This window comes from Thunnus thynnus, chromosome 14, assembly GCF_963924715.1.
Source record: "Thunnus thynnus chromosome 14, fThuThy2.1, whole genome shotgun sequence".
NCBI classification, from domain to species: domain Eukaryota; kingdom Metazoa; phylum Chordata; class Actinopteri; order Scombriformes; family Scombridae; genus Thunnus; species Thunnus thynnus.
The window spans coordinates 7356792-7378323 of NC_089530.1; the positions used below are offsets into that span (position 1 = coordinate 7356792).

A 21532-nucleotide genomic window follows, 5' to 3' on the forward strand; every position below is an offset into this window, starting at 1 on the left:
GAGAAGATCAATACCACTCTTACATATTAAACTGGTATCATTCTTCTCACTCCACTCTCAGCAAGAAAGCGGAGAAGCATATATCCCTAAATATCCTAATACTCCTTTAAGTGTCTCACACATCTTAAAAAAGACATATATTGGTGAAAATACAGTCACTTATAAATTTGAGAAGGGTGAAAATGAGTCTGATTAGATGAGATGGTTAATGAGAGATGCTGGTTTCCTACATTAAGACTAAAAATCAAGATTTTCCTGCATATTATTGGTGGTTACCAGACGTCAATCACCGTGAGCTGATAAGCCAAAAGGAAGACTGCTCTCACTAGATTTACTGCAATGAAAAGGAAAGGACAAATCTAAGTTGGTATGATTAATAACTCTGAAATGTGAATGACAGAAAAAAAGTAAAATAATCCAGATGTGGATTATAACTGTGATGCATTAGTGATCACACAACCATAAACTCGTTGCAAAATCAACAGTATTTAAGTAGAAATCCTTGTGAAATGTAAATCTAAACAAAATATAGATGAAGAGAAACAGGAAAACCAGCTCATCCCTATTTCCTGTCTAAGCGTGAAGCTGCACAAACCACAGACATAAAGCTATAGCTGGCAGACACTTCATAATAATGTCGATTCGCATTACAGTCACATCTACAGAAAACTAACACCTCTAAATGATGCGTGCGGTGTAGACTGCATATTCTATTTAATATGTGCTTCCTGGGCAAATTAGCTCGGGTTAATAACAAAACGTTATATATAAATGGATCTAATGCACCTATTATACCTGCTATAGTTTTATATAATGTCAAATATGTAACATAAGTGCAGAAAATCCTTACTTCCATCACAGTATTTCCTCTGTTTTGTCCCTCTCTTTGCCCTTCATGACAGAAACACAGAAAATGTAGGCTGAAATACACACACACACACACACACACACACACACACACTGAGTGAGTGAGTGAGTGAGTCAGTGGGAGAGCGAATGTTTAAGAGGACAATGCAAGAGCTCACTACCCAGAGTTAGAAAACCACTCATCTAAATCAGGGAAATTATGATAATGGGGCATCTCATTATTCTCCAACTCACTCCGAATCAGTCACTGACATCACATCATTATAGACGTATTCATATAAACAGATTGGATGGCATAAAAAGGAAGCTGACACCTTCAAAACTTTCTCATCTGCTTTGTCTAATGTCTCCTCGTGTGTTTGTGTGTGAGGCAGGAAGTGCAGGTCTCAGGAAGGGGTTGCAGGGGGTCGTCATGGTCACCATTCGGGACAGGGGCGCCGCATGGCTGAAAACAGGACTCCTTGATTCTTTGATGGTTCTGTGAAAATATCATGAATTTATATGTCAGTCATTTATAAATAATTTTGGATCAAGTAGAAATCCAAGAACAGGACAAGAATATTCACAGTGTAACATCACATAAGACTGGTGCAGACTGACTACTTAAAAAAATACCCATAGGCACTTGTGTAACGAGTGAGCTCTGGCAGGCAAAAATCCTGAGGATGTCTGACCGTTGCAGCAGACAGTTAATCAATCCAAGCGCTTGTCTTTTTTCTGTTTTGGGGAAAAAATATGGGAGGCCAGCCTAATCAGCAGAGGAAACAGATCTCAGGGGGTGTCGGGCTCCAGGAAAATGGATCTGGGTTGTGAAAACCACGATTACCACGAGCTGCTCTGGATTCAGCCATCTGGAGCTGCCTGCTCCAAAAGCCGGTAAAGTTCGCTCAACTGGGGCCCAACTAGGAAACAGGTTTATACCTCCCTAACAGACGGAGAGCACTCCCAGAAAGGAGGGATGTTTGTTGTCTGCTGCTGCTTGAGTCAAACAAGAGCATGACGTGTTAAAGTAGGCATTTTATTTCAGCTGGTGGTGAAGTCGGAAGTCTATTTGCAAAAATGTTCTTTTAATTAACCTTCTTGTCATTTTCTCCCCAGTTTTCCAAGACTTCCAATTTCCTGCCTGTCTGTCTTCAGGAGTGACATCCATTGTTTTCTTAACACTTCCAATTACTGTAGCCTCCACCGACGTATCACTAATTTATAACTCACCAGGCCACTCATTCAAAAAAGGTACACATTTGGCTGATGCTAAAAGCCACAATGTTTTAAGGCGATTCAGGCACAAAACAGGAAGAAAGGTAAAAATAATTCCAAATAAAATATAACATTGAGAACATTAGAAACAGTTGATTTCTTATAACTCTACCATTCAACTTACTTGGCCGCTCTTCTGTAATACCTGGCATTCCTAATCTTCCTCACCTTGTGTTCTGTTATTTCCCTTGAAATAAACAGATATCTTTTTTTGTCGCTCTAATCAGGCCTAGAAGTGCTACTGTGCACCCTGATTCTTCTTCTTGTCACTTGTAACACAATTATTCAGGCTATAAGATTTTTTTGTGTGTGTGTAGCAGAGATGAATTGTGAATGAAGGATCTCGTAATAAATCTCTGTGAGGGGCTGCATTTTAATTGTTTAGTCAAGATTTTAAGTAGATTTGGCTAAAGAGCCGGCTGGTTTGACATCAGTAACATTGTCTCACCTTTTGCAGTGTTTGAGAAGGTTTTTCTCTCTGTTTCAGGACTATTTAGCTTCTTTCTTCTTTAAAAGATCTTTTTAAAAAAGCTCTATATAAATGAGCTGAATTTGCCTGTTAGATAAATACAGGCTCAGAAATGTGTCACACATTTTAAATTATTCATTTACTAAGTATAATTCACTGTAGTGTTATTATTAATGATGAGTATTAATAGTTGTATTTCATTTTCAAAGGAATGGTAGTAAAATATGAGCACATCGGTGTGGTGCAGTGTGAGCATAACCTGAGGCATGTCAGAGGAGTGCATTAGATCGCCCTCCAGTGGACAGTTGTGATCATTATTGTCCTGTGTCTTTAAGACATTTACATTACAAATTATTATGTACATTATGTATGTAAATAATGACTAGAAGTGGATGAAAACAATCTCTGTGCCATACAACAGAATATTAAACAGAATATAGAATAAAAAAATATAGAAAAAATATTGAATAAAATAATAAGAGAAACTTTTGAAGTTGATGATCATAAGTTAACTGATTTATAAGTTGATGACATCAAAGAATATTTATATTCTACTATATCAAAAACATGACAAAAACCTTTGAAAAAGGTAGTTTATAGTTTTATAAGATGATTGGTGGCAACCAATAAAATAAGTTGTTTGCTTTGTGTCTTGGGTGACACATTCATAACTGGATCACAAATTTTAGAGATGAAGGGTGACAAACATTGGGTAATGGTTTATTCTGCAGCTCAAATGGCTCCATAAGACTCACTGTGAAGACTAACCTGGGGGAGCATGCAGGACTGCAGACAGCTGGGACAGAGACGGCAGCATCAGCAGCAGAGTGAGCGTACACAGCCTTGCCTGTATAACCAGGGATGGTGGCTCGGCTGGCACAGAAACAAACGTTTACGCATTATTTATTAAAATCTGTTACAGGAGACTGAATATCACACTGTGAGAGGTATTTCAAGAGGGAACAACTCTGTCAGTATCTGTCCTAGTTAACACAGGAGGGTAAAACATTGAATGTGTTGTATGTGTGTGAGGTTTGTCTCACCATGCTGTAGGGGCGTACCGGGGAACAATGCTCCTCTTTAGGGTCAGTGGGTGGAAGTCTTCCTCCATGTTGTCAATGTTATCCATGTTTTGAGAGCCAATTGTACCACTGCAAAGACACGAGAACACACAGGGACAGAGCACATACACACATACGCTCTCAGGCCAGCTTGAAGAAACGTGTGGGATTCATGAACTCATCCTAACATGTAAGGCAGTTGTGGCAACCTCTCAAACATGAAATACTCACGTGTACAGCGGAATTTGACCTGATCTCCGACATCCACTGCAGCTGAAAAGAGGAGGAATCAGGAGACCCCTCATTAACATGAATGCTAATAGAAAACAGACGCAGAGTCACTGGTTGTTGGAAACTTACAATGATATGGGTTTCCTGGCATCATTCCTCGATCGAAGCTGCTGTCTGTTCCACTCAGCTCCAACGGACTTGGAAAGAACAACAGATCTTTTAGCAGAATTTATCAGGCATCTGCATTAAGAAACTCAATTTGAATGTGTCTTCTCTCATAAGCCTGCACATCTTCACTTTCCTACACACACACACACACACACACACACACAGGTAGACATGACTCAATCCCAGTCAGTCAGAGCTATTTTTAAGTGCTGCATGCAGTGTTTAGGGAAGTCTGGCCTTATTCTATATGTTTCTCAACAAATTAGTCCTTCTCTGAATACTTACTGACTTCAGTTCTCTGTCTATAGCACTCATTCCCAACTTTTCATGTCTAATGAAGATGTAAATCTTTAAAAATTAATATACAGTCACAAATATAGAACAGAAGTAAATTTTGCATGTGTTGGGGACTATATTCAGCGGCACATTAATACACATTTGGTCTGCTAGCAAGTGTTTATGGTGGCAGGATGGTGTTAATGGGATGGACTCCAAATAAACTACTAATGAAGGAACATGTCAGCCAGTGCAACAGTGTGACTCAGTGATGTGTTTTAACAACAACAACTCTATGACTCAGTGGAATAATATATATCAGGCTTTAGACACACAAATTGTGCTTGTTTGTCAATTCATTGTTTGTTTTTTTCAGTTCACTAATCAATTCATTGTTGGTTTTAGTCTTTTAATGGGACCTGTTGACAATAAGAAATGAAATATCACCAGACATATCCTTCATCTGTCTCCTCCAGCCTATATGCTGTATTTTACATTTAGTGCCTACAGGACAAAATTGGTTTGAAATATGCTTGTTATTTTGTTGAAACATGTCTTAAGGCCCACAACGCTGGAATAGATAAGCGGCGGAGAATGAATAAATGGATGGATGATGTTTTAAGGCCCAATAGAATATTGCTGTATAGCACATAACAGTACAAACAAAGCGCAGACATACAGATTTTCAGGAGATGCTGGATTGAGAGAAACAACTGTAGAAAACTAACATTCAACACTCCTTCAGTGAGGCCAAATATAAAACAAAAAACTTCTGTGTGGGTGGGTTATTAGGAAAGTGGTTTTAATTTTGAGAAACATCAGTTTGGTTTTTATTCTAACAGTAATTACACTCAGGTAACTCAATTACATTGATTTCGATTGATTGTTTATTTCTTGATTCTTGTACTTCCCTGAAAGCCACCACAGGCTAATTACTTCAGCACACGTTTCTGTGAAATATTTAGTTCCAGACATGTTGTATTTGTTCCTCTGTCAAAGGTAATCCACTATTCCTCAAATCATTTGTGGGAATGAGTGTAAAACTCGAGACGCCCACAACTGGAGAAAAAGAGAAGAATTGAGCTCTTGTCTTGGCACAGTTTGTTCTGCATGGCTCACCTGCCACAGCTGAGGTTGGCTATTGTAGCGCCTCGATGAGGGACGCTCACTTACTGGGTCAGCCATTTTCTCCCAGGTTGTTGCCGGTGCCTTCAAGCGCTGGGGCAACTTTGAATCCCAACCAACTTCCTCATAACTCCTGCAAATGAACAGGGAACAAAGTGCCTTGAGTGTAATTGATCAACTTGATTCCCAAAACTTATTTGCTTTAATTTGGATTCTTAAACAGCCCCCTTCATTGCACAAAGTGTATTGGACAGCTTGTTAACTGGGGAACTAATTCATCCTTGAGGTTTTAAGCAAAGCTACAGTTCATCTACATGATTTCATTGAGCAACAATTAACACAACAAGAGGACTAACTGTTCCCTGATGACATCACTGGAGCACAAAATAGAACCTATTCACTCTCAATAACCCTCAAGGCAAAATGTCTCTGTGTGTACTGGACATTATAAATTATGTGGGAGGTGTAAATTTAGGTCTATCGTCCTGAGAGGAGACAGTTTAAGGTCAGTGTTCTGACCTCTGGGTGGCAGAAGTGTATCTGAAGCGTCGAACTGCCAGTGAGTTGTCTGTCCACAGTCTCTGATCAGAAGAGAAGGCATCCTTAAAAAATCAATTTACAGATTTTGTTATTATTTATATCAATTTGAAAATCAGGTAGCAAATGCCAAGAAAAATAGGATAGTCTCTTGAGTAAGGAGGAAAGAAATGAATATGTTCGTTCATGGGTGTATACTTTTAAAATCAGCATTATATTTTCACATCAAACCTAACATGGTCAAGTAGAGTATTAGTTTTTCAGCAGCATGCCTAATGATCTTAAAATGACCTCTAGAGCCTGTAATGACTGCAAATCTGACACCAAGCACAAATTTATCTGGTTAAAATTCCTGCAGTAATTGTAAAAGAATATCAAGATCAAGACCTAAAGGAAATACAAAATTACAAATGTCTATGAAATAAAGTAAAACAAGGTTAAGAGTTTACAGCCATGCTAACGGCTTTGTGAGGCTTTGCAAAAGCTGTAACTTTTTTTTTTTTTTTTACATTATCGATTAATCTGTAGATTATTTTCTCAATTAATCGATTAGTCATTTGATCCAGAAAATGTCAGAAAATGGGAAAAAGTGTTGATCTCTGTTTCCCAGAGACCAAGGTGATGTCTTCAAATGTCTTGTTCTGATATTCAGTTTACTGTCATAGACGACTAAGAAACCAGAAAATATTCACATTTGAGATGCTGGAATCAGAGAATTTGGAATTTTTTCTTTCCCGTCAAAACAGTAGGCGTGCAACAGTGTTTGAGAGAAAGGCTTAAAACAATGACAATGCTAACATGCTCATTTTAGGCAGGTATAATGTTTACCGTGTTCACCGTCTTAGTTTAGCTTGCTAACATGCTAACATTTGTTAATTCACACTTAACACAAAGTGAAGCTGAGGCTCTTGGGAATGTCATTAGTGTCACAGGTATGATTGTTAACTTAAAATACATTTTGTTTAAGGCCAGGGAATCACTAGCGTTATTAGGATTCATCCACTGGGAACCATGGACATGTGTAGCCCACCAAATTTCATGGCATTCATGAAACAACATTGGGGACAACACTTAATGGTAATCCATCAGATATTTTTTATTTGTTTTAGTCTACACCAAAGAAGTGGACTGAATGTCCAGCAGGCCAACATTGTCAGCCTGAGAGCCGCTGCTAGCATGTCTAAAAACACAAATGTCAAGATGTAGTCTGTGTGTATGAAAATCCACGTAGGCATTCTTGAATCTGAATAAGTCAATCAAGCAATTTAATGTTGCATATTTCAGCACAGTATTCACCACTCTCCTCCCACGTCTCAACACACACACACACACTGTTTAAATACAGGCATTAATCAAGCCTCCGCTCACTAGAGAACACTTTATACTATTCACTTCAACTGAGTGCTGTACAGCTTACCCTAAAACAAAATAATGCATGTTAAGGTAATTATCATCACTTCAATTATCAGACTCACAAACAAAATAATAAAGCATGATTATGTTCTCAAAGTGAACGCCTGCCCACTAAATAGTACGCTGATGCGATTTTTAAAAGAGAACCAAAGAGAGGTATGTGTTTATGTGTTACTCTTTCATATTTAATATATGTTCATGTTATGATAGTGAAGTGAGGAAACTAATAACCAATTTGTCTAAAAACCAAGCCAGCATTAGTTTGACCAAATGTCTGACAGTATCTGCACTGCAGTAGATTGAATGTATAAATCAATTTAGAGTGTTTATGTGCTCAGAGAGTTAAACAGGAAAAATAAGGAAAACACAGTATATGTGGAATGTGAATACTAAGCAAGTAAACAGTGTTTTGCAATGCAGTTCAATAGAAAAGTCAATTGAGTGATCACCCACCTGAGCGTCAGTGCTTTTATCAGGAAAACTGCTGTATAATGTTGGTGTCTTCAGTGAGTGTGGTTGGGCTGAACCTTAGGAAGACACAACAATGGGATACAGGCAAGTTGTGGGTTACAATTATTACTATGCACAGAAGAAACTGCTCTCAAAGTCAGATAACCCCGCGAGGCGGGCCTGGGGCAAAAATCAGCTATGGGCCAAAATTGGCCCCTCTTTCATCCCAGTTTCTGTGTGCATGAATCCTTTTGCCTTTCACAGTATCCTCTCATAATTACTCTTTATACCAAACTTCTGAACCACAAATCTAATTTTCATTCATAAATACCCATCAGCCATAAATAAATGGGGGATTAATCCTTCATGAAGCTTTCAGAGAGCTGAGAGAGTGTATTCTTTAGGTTTTACACTATTTGTTTATGGAGAAAAAAACTTCCACAATCACACTATATTATGATTGCATGTCACATAAACTAGGAATTGAAATTGAAATATTTTTTTTGTATATTCTGGGTCATTTCAGGAAATGTCAAAAAAAATCAGGCTAAAATGATAGTGTTTAGGTGTTTGTACTGCTCTAAGATGCAAAAATGGTTCTAATTTGACCTGAACAGTATGTAATTATCAGACACAGAGCACACAGCAACAAGTGTTATATTAGCTAGTTGTCCTAAAACTATGCATTTAGCCAACAGTCTGATGTCAAGCCCTAGCTTTTCTTGGATACTACTAACAGATAACAGAATAAAACCAACATATATTATACCAACACCATGTAAGGCTCCAACTTAGAAACAGAAATCGCATATTATTAACATAATAAAGCAACTTTATTCTTCCTACAGTATCTAAACAATGATAAAAACAAAATACTTATGGACAAGTAGTGCCCAAGGAAACAAATTTAAAAAATAAATAGCAGCAGGAGAAGCCATCACACTGTGTTATAATCCACTATGGCTCATTAACACTGAGGTAAATACTACTGCTGTCTAATGACCAGGAGGGGGCACGGCAGCACAGAGCACAAACACAGAGCAGAGCTATAAAGCCAGCGAATAAAACTATATTATGGTTTGATAACACCAGAGGTCAACGTATAGGCATGTGCAGGAGCCACTTTAAGGCCCTTTTTAAGGCAGCAGCATTGTAATTGTGGCATCTTTTTGTTTGTATTGATATTGTTGAGGTGTGATATCTTAAGATTTTACATATTTACTCATAATTTTACTTTTTTTCACTGTCTCAAAAATGCTTTTAAAGAGTAGCTTAACGCCCACTGGAAATCTTGTTTGTCCTGACCTTCAGTGGTTTAACTATCACCTTGCTGCCGTTATGTACAGGTGTACTCCTGGACACAGTGACATCACTGTTGGGTGTGGTTACAGGTGCAATACAGCACATTTCTCACTTGAAACTTTCAACCAGAGAGGGTTGTGGTTTTCAGCCTGGTGTTACATTACTCTTTAATTTCTTTTTACTTGTGTATTTTGTATTTATATGATGTGTTCATGACTTGCTGTGTGTTTTTTTATCTTGTGTCTTGGGTTTCACTGCTGCTCTTTTCACAGCAGACATTTTGACTTGACTTGTCAAAGCAGAAAAGCACAGCTGTACATAATAACACTAACCATGGCTCCATTCAATTAATTGTTACAGTAAGCCATGTCAGTGAGCGAGCAAAAGAGCGCTGCAACTGACTCATCTAAATGCATTGCAGCCATCATTAATGTTATTAAATCCACCTGTGCTTTTCCTGCTTTGACAAGTCAAAATGTCTGCTGTGAATAGCATCTGTTTCTCGTTGTGAACATTAAGTGATTGATTGAGACATTATTGATAGATTGCAGATTATTTCCTTGATTAATTAATATTTAGGTCTATAAAATTAAAAAGTCACAATTTATGAGAGGTGACATTTTCAAACTGCTTGATCTGAACAACAGTCCAAAATTCAAAGATATTCAATTTACTATCATATAAGACAAAGCAAAGCTTCACATTTAAGAAGCTCGAACCAGAGAATGGTTGGCATTTTTACTTGAAAAATGATTTCAATGATTAATAGATTATTGATAATCGATAAATTATTGTTATTGTTGTCTTTGTTTAGGTGGAGATACATAATGTCCAACTTCATGACTACAGAGTATCTCATATAAATTATGATTGCAATATTATTATATTATCTCCTGTGATTTTACCACTGAGTCTCGCTCTTATGGCTGCATCTGGGATCCTCCTGGAGTTCCAGGCCTTGTCCTCGCTCAGCTCTGTGCAGATACCAAAGGGGTTTGGTGCTGTTTGAGGCTTCTCTCTGAAACCTGGGGGTACCCTCAGAGCAGAGGCCACATGATGGAAATCTATAAATTTCTTTCGTCCTTTGACCCCCAGATCCACCTCTGCTCCTGCACTCAGCTGCCCGCAGGATGGGTCTAACAGGGGGACGTCATCTCGGAGTGGGGCCAAGGAAGCATGCTGAGCAGGAGAGTTAACGCTTCCAGGTTCCAGTCCATCTCTACCAGCAGACCGGTGTAGGCTGAAGTTCAGCCGTCTAATGACATGCAGCTCTGCAGAGAACGGCCTAAAGGGATCCAAAACAGTAGTCATCATTGCTGGTAGAGAAATCCAATGTGTGTGTGTATGTGTAGTTGACAGAGCTGGTCATAGATCTGCTGTCAGGCATAATGATGCAGTGAGCGCTAGTTGCCCAGAGACTGTCTTTGTTTGTTGCTTGGATCAAATTACTGACATGCACAGAGGTCACATGACCTGCTTGGTTGTGGAGGTGTAGAGATTCACATACCAGTGCACAACATTTATTCTGTATTTGTTATAATAATGGAGAGCAAAGATGTTATAATCATCTCCTGGTGTTTACTTTGGACGCCACACATCAATGATTCACCCCAGGGGAGCATTCAGGACCAACAATGTTTCCTCTGAGCTGCTATATTTTGGCACCCCACAACTACTAATTTATCACACTGACTAAATAAAAATGTTTCGTAAGTCATCAAGGGCGGTTGTTGTCCTTGGAAAATTACTCCATACAAATATGTTTTGATGGCAAATAATAATGAGAAAGACTTGGCCCTGCCTCAGGGTTTAGTGAAATGACCCTCCTGAGAGAACGCTACATTACGTCTTGTGACGGGTCAGGGACTGTTTATTTTCTTTGAAAAACTATTTTCTTCTCTAAAGATTCCTCCAAGTGATCACTAGATGGAGTAAAAGAGCCTGTTATGGCAGAAGGTAACATCAGGAACAAGCCTGTATATGTCATCTGTCCCTTATGAAATGACAGTACACAAATATCAACCGCAAAAAATGTACATCCCACTTGGAATATTATGATGATACATTATGACATTTAAAAAATGCCATTATAGCACAACAAGGTGAACATAAACTCACTACTGAAGACCTCAGACCCACTATGAGTCACTGAATGAATATTAAAATTATTCTTCTTCGGGCATCTAGGCTGAACAAGGTAATTTTTCAAGCAGAAGTGCTGTTACTTGGCAGAGAAACTTCAAATGTAGGTTGTGTTTTTAAGTTGAGACTAAACTAAATGAAAATTATGTAAATCACATGGATGCAAAAAGTGTTTTTACAAAGGGTGTACTCTGGTGAATGCGCCAGCTTGAAAGAGCTGTCTGATATTCACTGAAGCAAAAAAACAGCAAATACTACGTGCCTCAGTGCCTATTAATTAGTTTGCTTGGGTTGAAACGTAATGTGCAAATGTAAATATGACACATAAATATATACGCATGTACGCTGCACAGTGTAGCTGTGCTTTATATAAATAGTGAAAGGCTAGGTGGCATTTTTCTTGGGAGGGAATTCATGTTAATGTGTCAGGGGCGATGATGCTGATGCTTGCTGATAGATGATTTTTGCTCAGGCTGTCATTAGCAAATGTAAACACCCGAGAGCTGTTGAAAAGGATGTGTTAAAAATAGCCTAATTAGAGTTATTCTGATAACTGAGTGGTGAATATGCCCGACTCCCACACAATGTTCCTCCACAAAGGAGAGCACAAATGACACTTGTGAGATCTGATGTGCGCTCCTTTTGAAATAGCTTTCCACATTTAAAATAAAAAACAAACAGAACAAACCATTTGTTGAATTAATCCTATGTCTCATGAGAGCTGTGCCGATTGTATATTCATACATTTGTAATGAATGAGGTTATGTAGGTCCAGAGGTCCACATGATTTATTGCATTTGGAGTCCATTAATTATTCCCATATCAGAAATTCCTCCATACGCCATATTATGCTCCCCCAATGCTTTGTATCGCAATTATTTCAGGAGGGTTTTTTTAACCAACCTCAGACTGAGGTGACTATATTTTTTGCAGGGTATCGGTGAGGAGTAAGGAGTCATTACCATCGGAGCAGCCCTTGTTACTGAATCCTGTGTTATTAGTCAGCTTGTCTGCCATTCTCTAGACTCCCCCACAGTCTCAGAAATTATTTAAGTCTCACATCTCGCCCATGGTGCCAGGCCCAATGCTACAGTGTAGCAGCCACTAATTTGCGGAGGCTGCATTCATCTGAGAGAAACTGTTGCTCTGGATTAAGGCAAGAGGCATTGTTGTTGCTGCTGCTGCTGCTGCTGCTGCCGCTGCTGCTGCTGCAGCAGAGGGTCATCAAAGCAAAGTCACAGTTGTAGTGTTGTGGCTGAAGACAATATAGGCTGATGCTGCTCTGGGCATGGCATTATTTTTGTTAATCAGACAAGTGGGCTGAGGGTGACCCAGAATGACACCTCAGGATCAGACAGGCAGGGCAGGGAGGAAATATGGCTACCGAGCGCAGGGAATGGATCATCCAAGAGTGGAGAGGACGCTCCAAGTATATACGCAGACAGCATACTTTATCACTGTAGGGAATCAGAGTTTCAATTAGCCAGATAAATGGGAAGAGATGACTGACAGATATTTGTGTTGGTAATACCTCATGTTATTTCTGAACAAAGCTTTGATGCATTAGGTGCCTGCAGATATAGGGCTACATATATCTCATGAAAGTCATACCTATATCCAGCTGTCTCTTTGTACGCATGAAATACAATACAATCCATACAAAGAGCCCCATCTAAGTCTGATGCTTAATGCATCCACTGCTGGGATTATGTCCGTATGTCTTGTAAACTGATGAAAATGCATGACCTTATTTATAGCATAAGGGCCCTAAGTCATGGCTCATGGGTCGTATTCATCACACTGTAAATGCAGTGAATTGATTAGTGCCCGATGACCATGCATGCATGCAATAGATTAGAGGGCAAATTGGCTGAAGTGAACTCTGTCTCATGCTGTGTGCGGCACCCTCATCCATTTGGAAAAATCCAAACAGAGTGCAGAGATGAAGAGCTCCCATGAGCGGCGGGGGTAGCCATGTCCTCAGAGAGTGGCCGAAGGCTTTATTGTAGTGCTGCTTCCCTGCCCTCGGTTGCTGCAGCTCTCCGCTTGTCACACTCAGTTAGCTCAATGAAGTAATGAATATGCCGCTGTACATTTTTCATGAGGGAGGTGGGAGTGAAAAATCTGCTCTTTATAATGCTTTTAATATGGAAGTTTTCACACACACTCTTCCCCCGCAAAGCACCCTCCGGACTATCATGATGCTGCATGAGCATGATGTTTAATGTTAACATTCCCCAGGGGAGAGTCAGCATAATGCAATGTCACTTTCAGTGATGAATATGTTGACTACAGCAGATATACAAGCAGCTGTAAATCATGAGTAAGTTGGGATAACAGCGGCTGTCTTCTTTTGCAATGCAGACAGGGACTGCAGAGGAAATAACTGGTGGAAGAACTCTTACTGTACAGTCACCTATTCAGGTCTCACATCATTACAGTAATTAATTAGTCTACAAGGAAGCACACCCATGAGCTTCCAAAAATGGAGGACTATTAAGTGTGAAAGGGAAACATAACGTTCCAAAGACATATGCAAATGAACACAAGTGCTGTTCAAAGATAATCAACAAGCAAGTAATTAGGGAAATGACTAAGATTTGGCATATTTGTAACTCTTCTTAAATTAACTATTTAAACGACTTAACATGCTTGGAAACAGGAAAATACTGACATGACACTACTGTCTAGCTGGCGGTTTAGATCAGTGATTTCCAACTTTTGCAGTTGCCAGGGGGCACATGGAAAGATTGCGTATAGCTTAACTTATTCAAAAAATTAAATTATTATTATAGATTTGGTGTGGTGTGCTGATTTTTAGTAAATTAATGGTCACAATAACCAGTGAAGCTACCAGCTACAATAGGCTGACTTGTACAGTACAGACCTCCCACCAACTTGAGTCTGCTATAACACCTTGAGGCCTCAGTCTTCAAAAGAGATTGCATGAAAACGAGCAAATGTGCAGAGTCGTTATTAGCCAAAAGTAATGGTTAGGCAGTTGAATTTGTTACCTAACATTAAATAATAAACAGGTAAAAAAGTTGAAATCATTAGCTAAAAGTGAACTGTTAGTAATTATCTAAAAGTAATGGGCTACTGGTTGTAATTTCTAGCTAAATGGAATTCATAAACCATTGAAATAATTAGCTAAAAGCATTACATTGAACAGAATGGGTCAACAGAAATAAATACAAGTATATGGATAAACAGTTTAAATAATTAGCTAAAAGTAATGGATAAACACTTGAAGGGTCCTGCGTCTTGTAGGAATGCAAACTTGACTAAACCAAATTAGACATAGACAATTCAATTTTATGAAAAAATATTGTAATATCCACTTTCATGTAGTGTTACTTAACATCCACTTTAAAAATCATTTGAAATGAACACATTTGGAGCATTACTGGAGGTGTCACTTGAGCTCACCTGATAGGGATGTGGGGTTATGTCAGACAAAAAAGGTTGGCAACCACTTTCTTAGATTATTCCTACTTTAGGGATATTTTTAGCGCTGTCTTCGGGTGACTAAAGTTGGCATACTAGACACCACTCCATATTTCTGCTTTTGATCTGTGCATAATAACACACCTCTGATTTTCAATTACAAATAAGACATTGCATTAGGCAAAGACACAGTGAGGGTAATGGACTTTGTCTGTTTCTCAGAAAGATAGACTTGTCCCTTGAGACCTTGGTTTCCATTATTAAACCTCCACCACATTGCCCACCTAGGCTGTTTCCATTCCCTCTGACCAAAGTGAAATTACCTGCTTTTTTAACTTCAACACAGTAAAGAAGCCACACAGTGGTTGCCCACAGTGTGAGCCTCCATTTCCTCTCTGACAGGTGGGGCTTTTTATGTACCTTGCGAGGCAGCTGGATTCGCAAGATCACAACAACTAGCGCGTAACGTCAGCTTTTTATAGGAGAGCAAAAAAGCAAATACAAAATCTGCAGCATTGTTTGCATTTATGCCTAACATTACAGCTTTCATATACAAAATAGCCCAATGGATATTCAGCAGCATATGAGCCGGCCACTCTTGCAGTATGTATCAAGACCTGGATGATGAATTACCATACAAGGGCCATGGAAAATAAAAAAAAAGAATACCCCAGGATGAATGTTGTGGTGCAAATACAAACACTTTGTATTCCATAGGGCTGAGACAAAAGCTGCTTCCTTTATGATAACCTAACAATCCACCACGCTATCTCCAGTCTGACAGCAACTTATGTAGATGTGCGCAGCTCAGCAGTGCTCTGCTGAATTGAACCCCCTTGAAAAGTGTTCAGCAAGCAGGTCACATTGGCAAAGGCATTCTGTTGTGGATGAAATGCTGAAACGCTGTCCAAGAGGCTCTAAGCCTTATCACTCACTGGCCTATAACAGTCTGTGATGGATAGGGCCAGATTGAACCTGCAGTCGCCTATCCAACCCATGTCATTTAGAGAAAATAGGGGATTTGCTTTCTCCTGGGCTCAGATTACTTCTTAACGTTAATACAAAGGCTTCCTATATCCTGTCCTAAGAACCTGGTCGCAGTCAACTGAAACATATCTGTCCAACACATTCTCACTCCCAACTCATCAAATACGGCAGTTGGTCAATGGCCTTATGCTTCAAACTATGATGCTCTAGGTACCCCTCTAGCGTAAGTTTGCATGTGCAGAGCTATTCGATAGATATCAATGGTGTAGTGTTCCAGTCACAAAATGTAAGCCTGGACCGATGGTCTAATGCCATTTATTCTGTTTCTTTACAGTTCATAAACCAAGGTAAGAGCTTGTTGTCACTCTCAACTGGAGCTAAACTCGACGTTATAGATGTTATAGTCTACTCTCTCTGTTGATTCTTATCACTTGTTTCTCTCCCTGTGCTCTGTGTCACCATATCTATTTCAACCTCGCTCAGACTGTCACCATAGTCTTCACCTAAAATGATGCCATCCTTCTACCTATCCTCGAGACCTTATGTCAACAAAGTCATGTGACTGACCTTAGGAGACTTGGCTCACCATCTATAAGAGCATCCAGGGGGACATGCCTCTTCCTCTTTGCCTTACTCTGGTACTTTGGGTCTGAGACAGTGAGACTGTAAGTACCATAACTGTTTTTGGGACTCCACTGTGATCAATCCTTGCAGGTGCCTTGTGTTCCTGAGGATTGCACATGGTTTGTCCTTTTGGTAAGTTAGCTGCATTTATTAGCGAGAGTGGTTATGTTGTTGATAACCTCACCTCCCCTTCTACTGTAAGTGGCCTAATTGATTGTGCCTGGTTAAGCAGGTAGAGAGTTATTCTACAACTTTGATAAGTGAACTACTATTTTTTCTAACCATTTTTTATCCCAGGTAAGAAGGAAATCTGAAATTGATTTTCTGTGTTTTTCCTCAGGAGCTCACTGTTCACAATGAGTGGAAGTTTTGTTTTCAACCTTCCCTCATGCATTCGCACACAGTGAGTGGGAGTCTTTACATTTTATGTATATATGATTAAAGTGTTAACTTTACATTTTCCTCAGAAGTGAGGTCTATTTATTTTTGTATATTTGATTTGTCTTGAGAAGTTTAATTGGATAATTCTCAGACATTGATTTAATTAAACAATCAAGTTTATAATTATACTGGAAACACCATTGTGGTACTATTTGTGTTGTCTTAATCCCCTGTTCGCAGTGGGCATGCTTTAATTTGATAAATTATTGGTCATATCATTTACTGATTGGCAGACTGTGGCCAGCTGGGTGCAGTCTACTCTGTTTCTTCAGTTCAGCTATTCATATTGGGTTGGAAAATAGCTTCCCAAATGTGCAGCTTTTGCCATGCGGCTCTGGACCCCCGCATTGGCCATCGTGAATGCCCCACCTGCCTGGGGGTGGCACATTTGATGGATGATACTGAAAACACATGCAGTGCTGCTACTGAACTCTCTCTGGAGGACTCATTCATAGATGTGGTGACCAGACGTCTCGGTTGTTCAGGAATGTCCCAGTTTAAAGCTGGGGGTCCCAAGTCCTGACAAATATCTGCAAAACACTAAAATGTCCCAGTCAACATTCACTACCAAATTGTCCAAGTTTTCACCACAATTAAAATAACAATTATAATATTATTCTTGTTTTCAGCGCTTACATAAATGTTTATCATGTTCTGTCCCACTCATTATTACCTAACCCAATATAAAAACACAAACAATGCACCACATGTCTGAATTCAACACCATTTTGTCTGTACGTGAGTATATCAATCAATGTGCCGTTGTCAGGGTTGTTGCTAGCCCATGACGCTTGCGACTCTCTCTGACAGAACCTGTCAATACGTTAACAGTTAGCTGTCATGCCGAAGAGAGAGTCGGTCTTTTCTAAAGAGCTCCAGGAGGCTTACTACTTCCTTCATAAAGTACCCAGCAATGAAAATGCTGCATTCTGCACACACTGCAAGAGCACATTTTCAGTCGTGCATGGTGGAAATGCTGATGTAAAAGATCATATTAAGACAGTCAAGCATAAGCAGTGGTTTCCCCGAAAGCTGAGAGCTCCAGAAAAGAAACTCTAACCAAGAAGAAAGACTGCAAAGCATGAAGTACCCGCCAATCTTCTTAGAGGTAACTTTCTTTAAAGGCTTGTTTTTTGTTAACGTTTTAATCTTTGTAAACTCATGACCGGCTCATGGCATAGCTTTGTGAAGATGTAAGATAAAGTTATTTTTATGTTATAGCCTACAAAGTTATTTATAGGCCACAAAGAGATTTGTACCTCATTTTGTCTAAAAAAAAAAAAAAAAAATGTTGGCAGAGAATGTGTCACAGTTGGCCGTTTAGCCGGCAGCCTGCACTTGTGCACACTGACAAATACTTTGGTGGATTTTGGGAGACAAAACATAATTTTTCATCTGCTGAGGCGCTGTCCATGGTGTTGAAAGGTGCACTCAGTAGGTGTGTTAAGCGCTGAAATAATTGAACATGCCAATGGTGCGTGCATAAGCACATACATGTGCATGTGCATGAACGTGTGATACATTAATGGTCCCGGTTTGGGGGTTTGAAAATATGGTCACCCTATTCATAAAGCCAGGTGGGTGGAGTAATCTGCATGTGGTAAGGCAGCAGCTCATCCTCCAACTGCCCAAATAAGGGAGGGCAGACACATCTCTAAAGCGAACAAGAAACACAGATGTGAGCACACTCCTGATCGTGATCAGGGATGGAGTTTGGGAAAAACTGCTCCTAAGAAGCTGTTTAGTCCAATTGCTACTGCAGGAGAGCTGAAGATACTGGCAGTTATTCAGAGTCTTTCTGACAGACTGGGTAGAATCAAGGCTAAGTGTCCTGTCTCTGGTACAGTCCCAGAGCTACATGAGCCAAGTGTGTCTTCTCATGATGAGCTGCCTTTATATCAGGGAAAGAAGTTGGATCAACCTGATGTCCTTTAATTATGTGCATGTGATTCCCTTTTTGGAAGTGATAGGCTGTCGGTAGATGCTGACGAGAAAGAGAGACTCATGTCCTCACTGTGTGATGTAGAATCAGATCATGGTAACACTGGAGAAAATGATATTTCAGCTAATGACATTGTAGTGAGGAAATATGGGGGAGGATTTCTATCTCCCTGTGGACACTCATACGGGAGAATTCCCACATACCTGAGAAAACTAATTACTGATTACTCTCACCTGTTTCAAGAGGGTGTAGAGGATCATGTTGGAATAAAAGTGTGCATTTGAATGGCCAGCAAGGACATGACAGAGACTGAACTTCTTTTGTCCATGGCTGTAGCACTGTGGTGGGAGGGTGCTGTTCGCAACTTATAGTGTTGCAGACAGTGAAGACAGCTAAGCAGGGGCTCCGTTCCTGTGTTAGGAGGGGAAACTAGACGCCTCCTTTAGGTAGCGAAGGACCAGGGACTAGTAAGTGCCTTTGCCTGTGCTTCACAGGGTTGTTCTCATCTTGACTTCACACATCACCCCATGCCATCATGCTGTCGCAAGCAGGTCATCTGCTGTCACTGTCTTGGCATCCCAGCTGCAGCAAGTGTGTCTGTGGGCTCTTCCTGGTTTTATGGGAAACTCCATGTTTGCGCCCCACAGGAGGGTCTTGTTGCCAGACTGGGCGAGATAATTTTGTTACAATGTTTAATGTCTATATATTGTCTTGTTAAGAGTTTTTTGTCTTCATTTATACATGATTTATCTTAAAATAGACTTTTAATAATTCTACACCCTGCAGTGGACCCATTTAAAGGCAACACTGTGGCTAAGGGGGGCCTCTGCCCAACAATAACAATTACAATATCATGTTAAAAATTTTGAGTGCAACTAAGATTGTGGGGCTGAGCATGCCAGCTGAGGCTCTGGCTCCAGTAGAGGGGGTTTGGGCTGGTATTTCCCAGTCCTAAACATCAGTTTCTGTTCCAGCGGCTGCAGACTATTTGCAAATGCTTAGAAAGGCATGGAACAACCCTGCCACCACACTACAAATGCTGGATATTGCAAACTGACAGGGCCCCAATATGGATCTGAGATTGGGCTAGCAGATATGCCACCAGTTGAAAGGGAAAAGGTAGCCCAGACGTCACTAGGCCCAGAAAGGGTGACTGGCGACCACTGTTGCCCGGTCAATTAATGTGACAAGACAGACAGTTTTGTGTGTGGAACTTATAATGCTGCCACACAAATGGCTCGTTCAGACAATGCACTAGCTATTTTGTTGGCAGCTATTAGAAAGACTGCCAGCCCTGAGGATCATGACACCATGAAATTAATTGATTCAGCCCTTATAGCTAATGGTCAGCTTACAAGGGACATTGGTGCTGCATTGTTATCAGCCATGCTGGCACACAGGCAGATTTGGCTGGCACAGACCCCTCTCCCAGAGAATATTAGAAAAGATGTCACCAATTTGCAGCCTCTGGCAGTGGTGTAAAAAACCCACCACAGCGTCAACAAAGGTACCAGCCACTCTCTTACCCTAGGGAGACACCCAAAAGAAAACTCCCTACCAGAGGGTCAGGACCTCACAGGAACATCACCTAGGGCTGGAGGCTGGCTGTTTCCCAGCTACGCCTGGGCAGCTGGGGAAAATGCAGAAGGAGGCGATTGTGAGAATAAACTCCAGCGAACAGCTTTACTCCAAATACTTTCTTGTTCCAAAAAAAAAGATGATGGCCTGTGTCCTATCTTAAACCTAAGACAGTAAAACACGCTCATAAAGGTGCTGCCTTTCAAGAGGTTGAGCACCAAACAAATTTTGGAGTCCATCGAGAGATGGGAGTGGTTCACTTTTCAATATTAAGAACGTATACTTTCATGTCCCCATCTGTCCAGACCTCAGACTGTTTCTGTTTCTGTTTCAGTTCACTTTTCAGGGGCAGGCCTATCAGTTCATGGTCCTCCAATTTGGCCTTTCTCTCTCACCGAGAAGGTTTACCGGGGTAGTGGCAGCTGCTCTATCCCCCCTTCAAATATCCAGCTTGAAGATACTGCCTTATTTGGACAACTGGCCGATCTGCACCCCAAAACACAGTCAGGTTATACAGGACACAAGGAGAGTCATCAATCACATACAAGCCTTAGGGTTCAAAGTAATTATGAAAAAGAGTAATCTCAAACTGACACAGCACAAAATGTTTGCGGGTCTATGCCTGAATTCCCTCATGAAGTCAGGTTCCCTCACCCCTCAGAGGAAACTTCTTTTATTTTGTTAGAACAGTTTCATCTAGGCAGGCGGCTGGAAATGGCTCAATTTCAGAGGTTCTTGGATATGATTTCAGCAGCAGAGGCTGTGGTCCCCTTGGGTCTTCTCAGGGCTCGGCCGCTGCAGAGGTGGTTGAATGCCTTCAATCTCCATCCAAAACAAGACAGGCATGTGAAACTCCAAGTGACACAGCCATTCATTTGGGCACTGCACCCTTGGAAAAACAAGTCCCTTTTAACTCTTGGAGTTCCACTTGGAATATTCCATCATGCAGGACAGGATGCCTCACTAACAGGCTGGGGTGCAGTCTGGGAAGGCAGGATGGTGCGGGGTGTGTGGAATCCCCCTTGGAGTGACAAGCATATCAATATATTGGAGTTATATTGGAGCAGTCCACCTGGTCTCCACATCATCAAAGGCAAATATGTCCTAGTGAGAATGGAGAACTCCTCCACTGTGTACCACATGAATCATCAGGGGGCACCAGATCTCTAGGCTGTCTCCAGGTGACCAAGAAGCTCTAGCTATGAGCCTTTCCCC

General features: G+C 40.4%; 1 protein-coding gene across 1 annotated transcript; it reads right to left on the reverse strand.

Moving 5' to 3' along the window:
• Positions 1 to 3258: 3258 nt before the first annotated feature.
• LOC137197558 (protein SPMIP7) lies at positions 3259 to 10694 on the reverse strand. Its single transcript, XM_067611054.1, has 9 exons — positions 10062 to 10694; positions 7858 to 7931; positions 5974 to 6035; positions 5449 to 5587; positions 4015 to 4082; positions 3886 to 3927; positions 3637 to 3744; positions 3349 to 3466; positions 3259 to 3264 (listed from the first exon to the last, which is right to left on the reverse strand). The coding sequence occupies exons 1-9, from the start codon at positions 10468 to 10470 to the stop codon at positions 3259 to 3261; spliced, it is 1026 nt and encodes a 341-aa protein (XP_067467155.1). The 5' UTR covers positions 10471 to 10694.
• Positions 10695 to 21532: the final 10838 nt, after the last annotated feature.

Coding starts and splice junctions, on each gene's coding strand:
- LOC137197558 (XM_067611054.1), bottom strand. CDS start 10,470: ATGATGACTACTGTTTTGGATCCCTTTAGGCCGTTCTCTGCAGAGCTG. Junction 6,036..7,857: donor ATAAAAGCACTGACGCTCAG/GTGGGTGATCAC, acceptor TCTTCTGATCAG/AGACTGTGGACAGACAACTC. Junction 5,588..5,973: donor TACACTTCTGCCACCCAGAG/GTCAGAACACTG, acceptor GTTCATTTGCAG/GAGTTATGAGGAAGTTGGTT.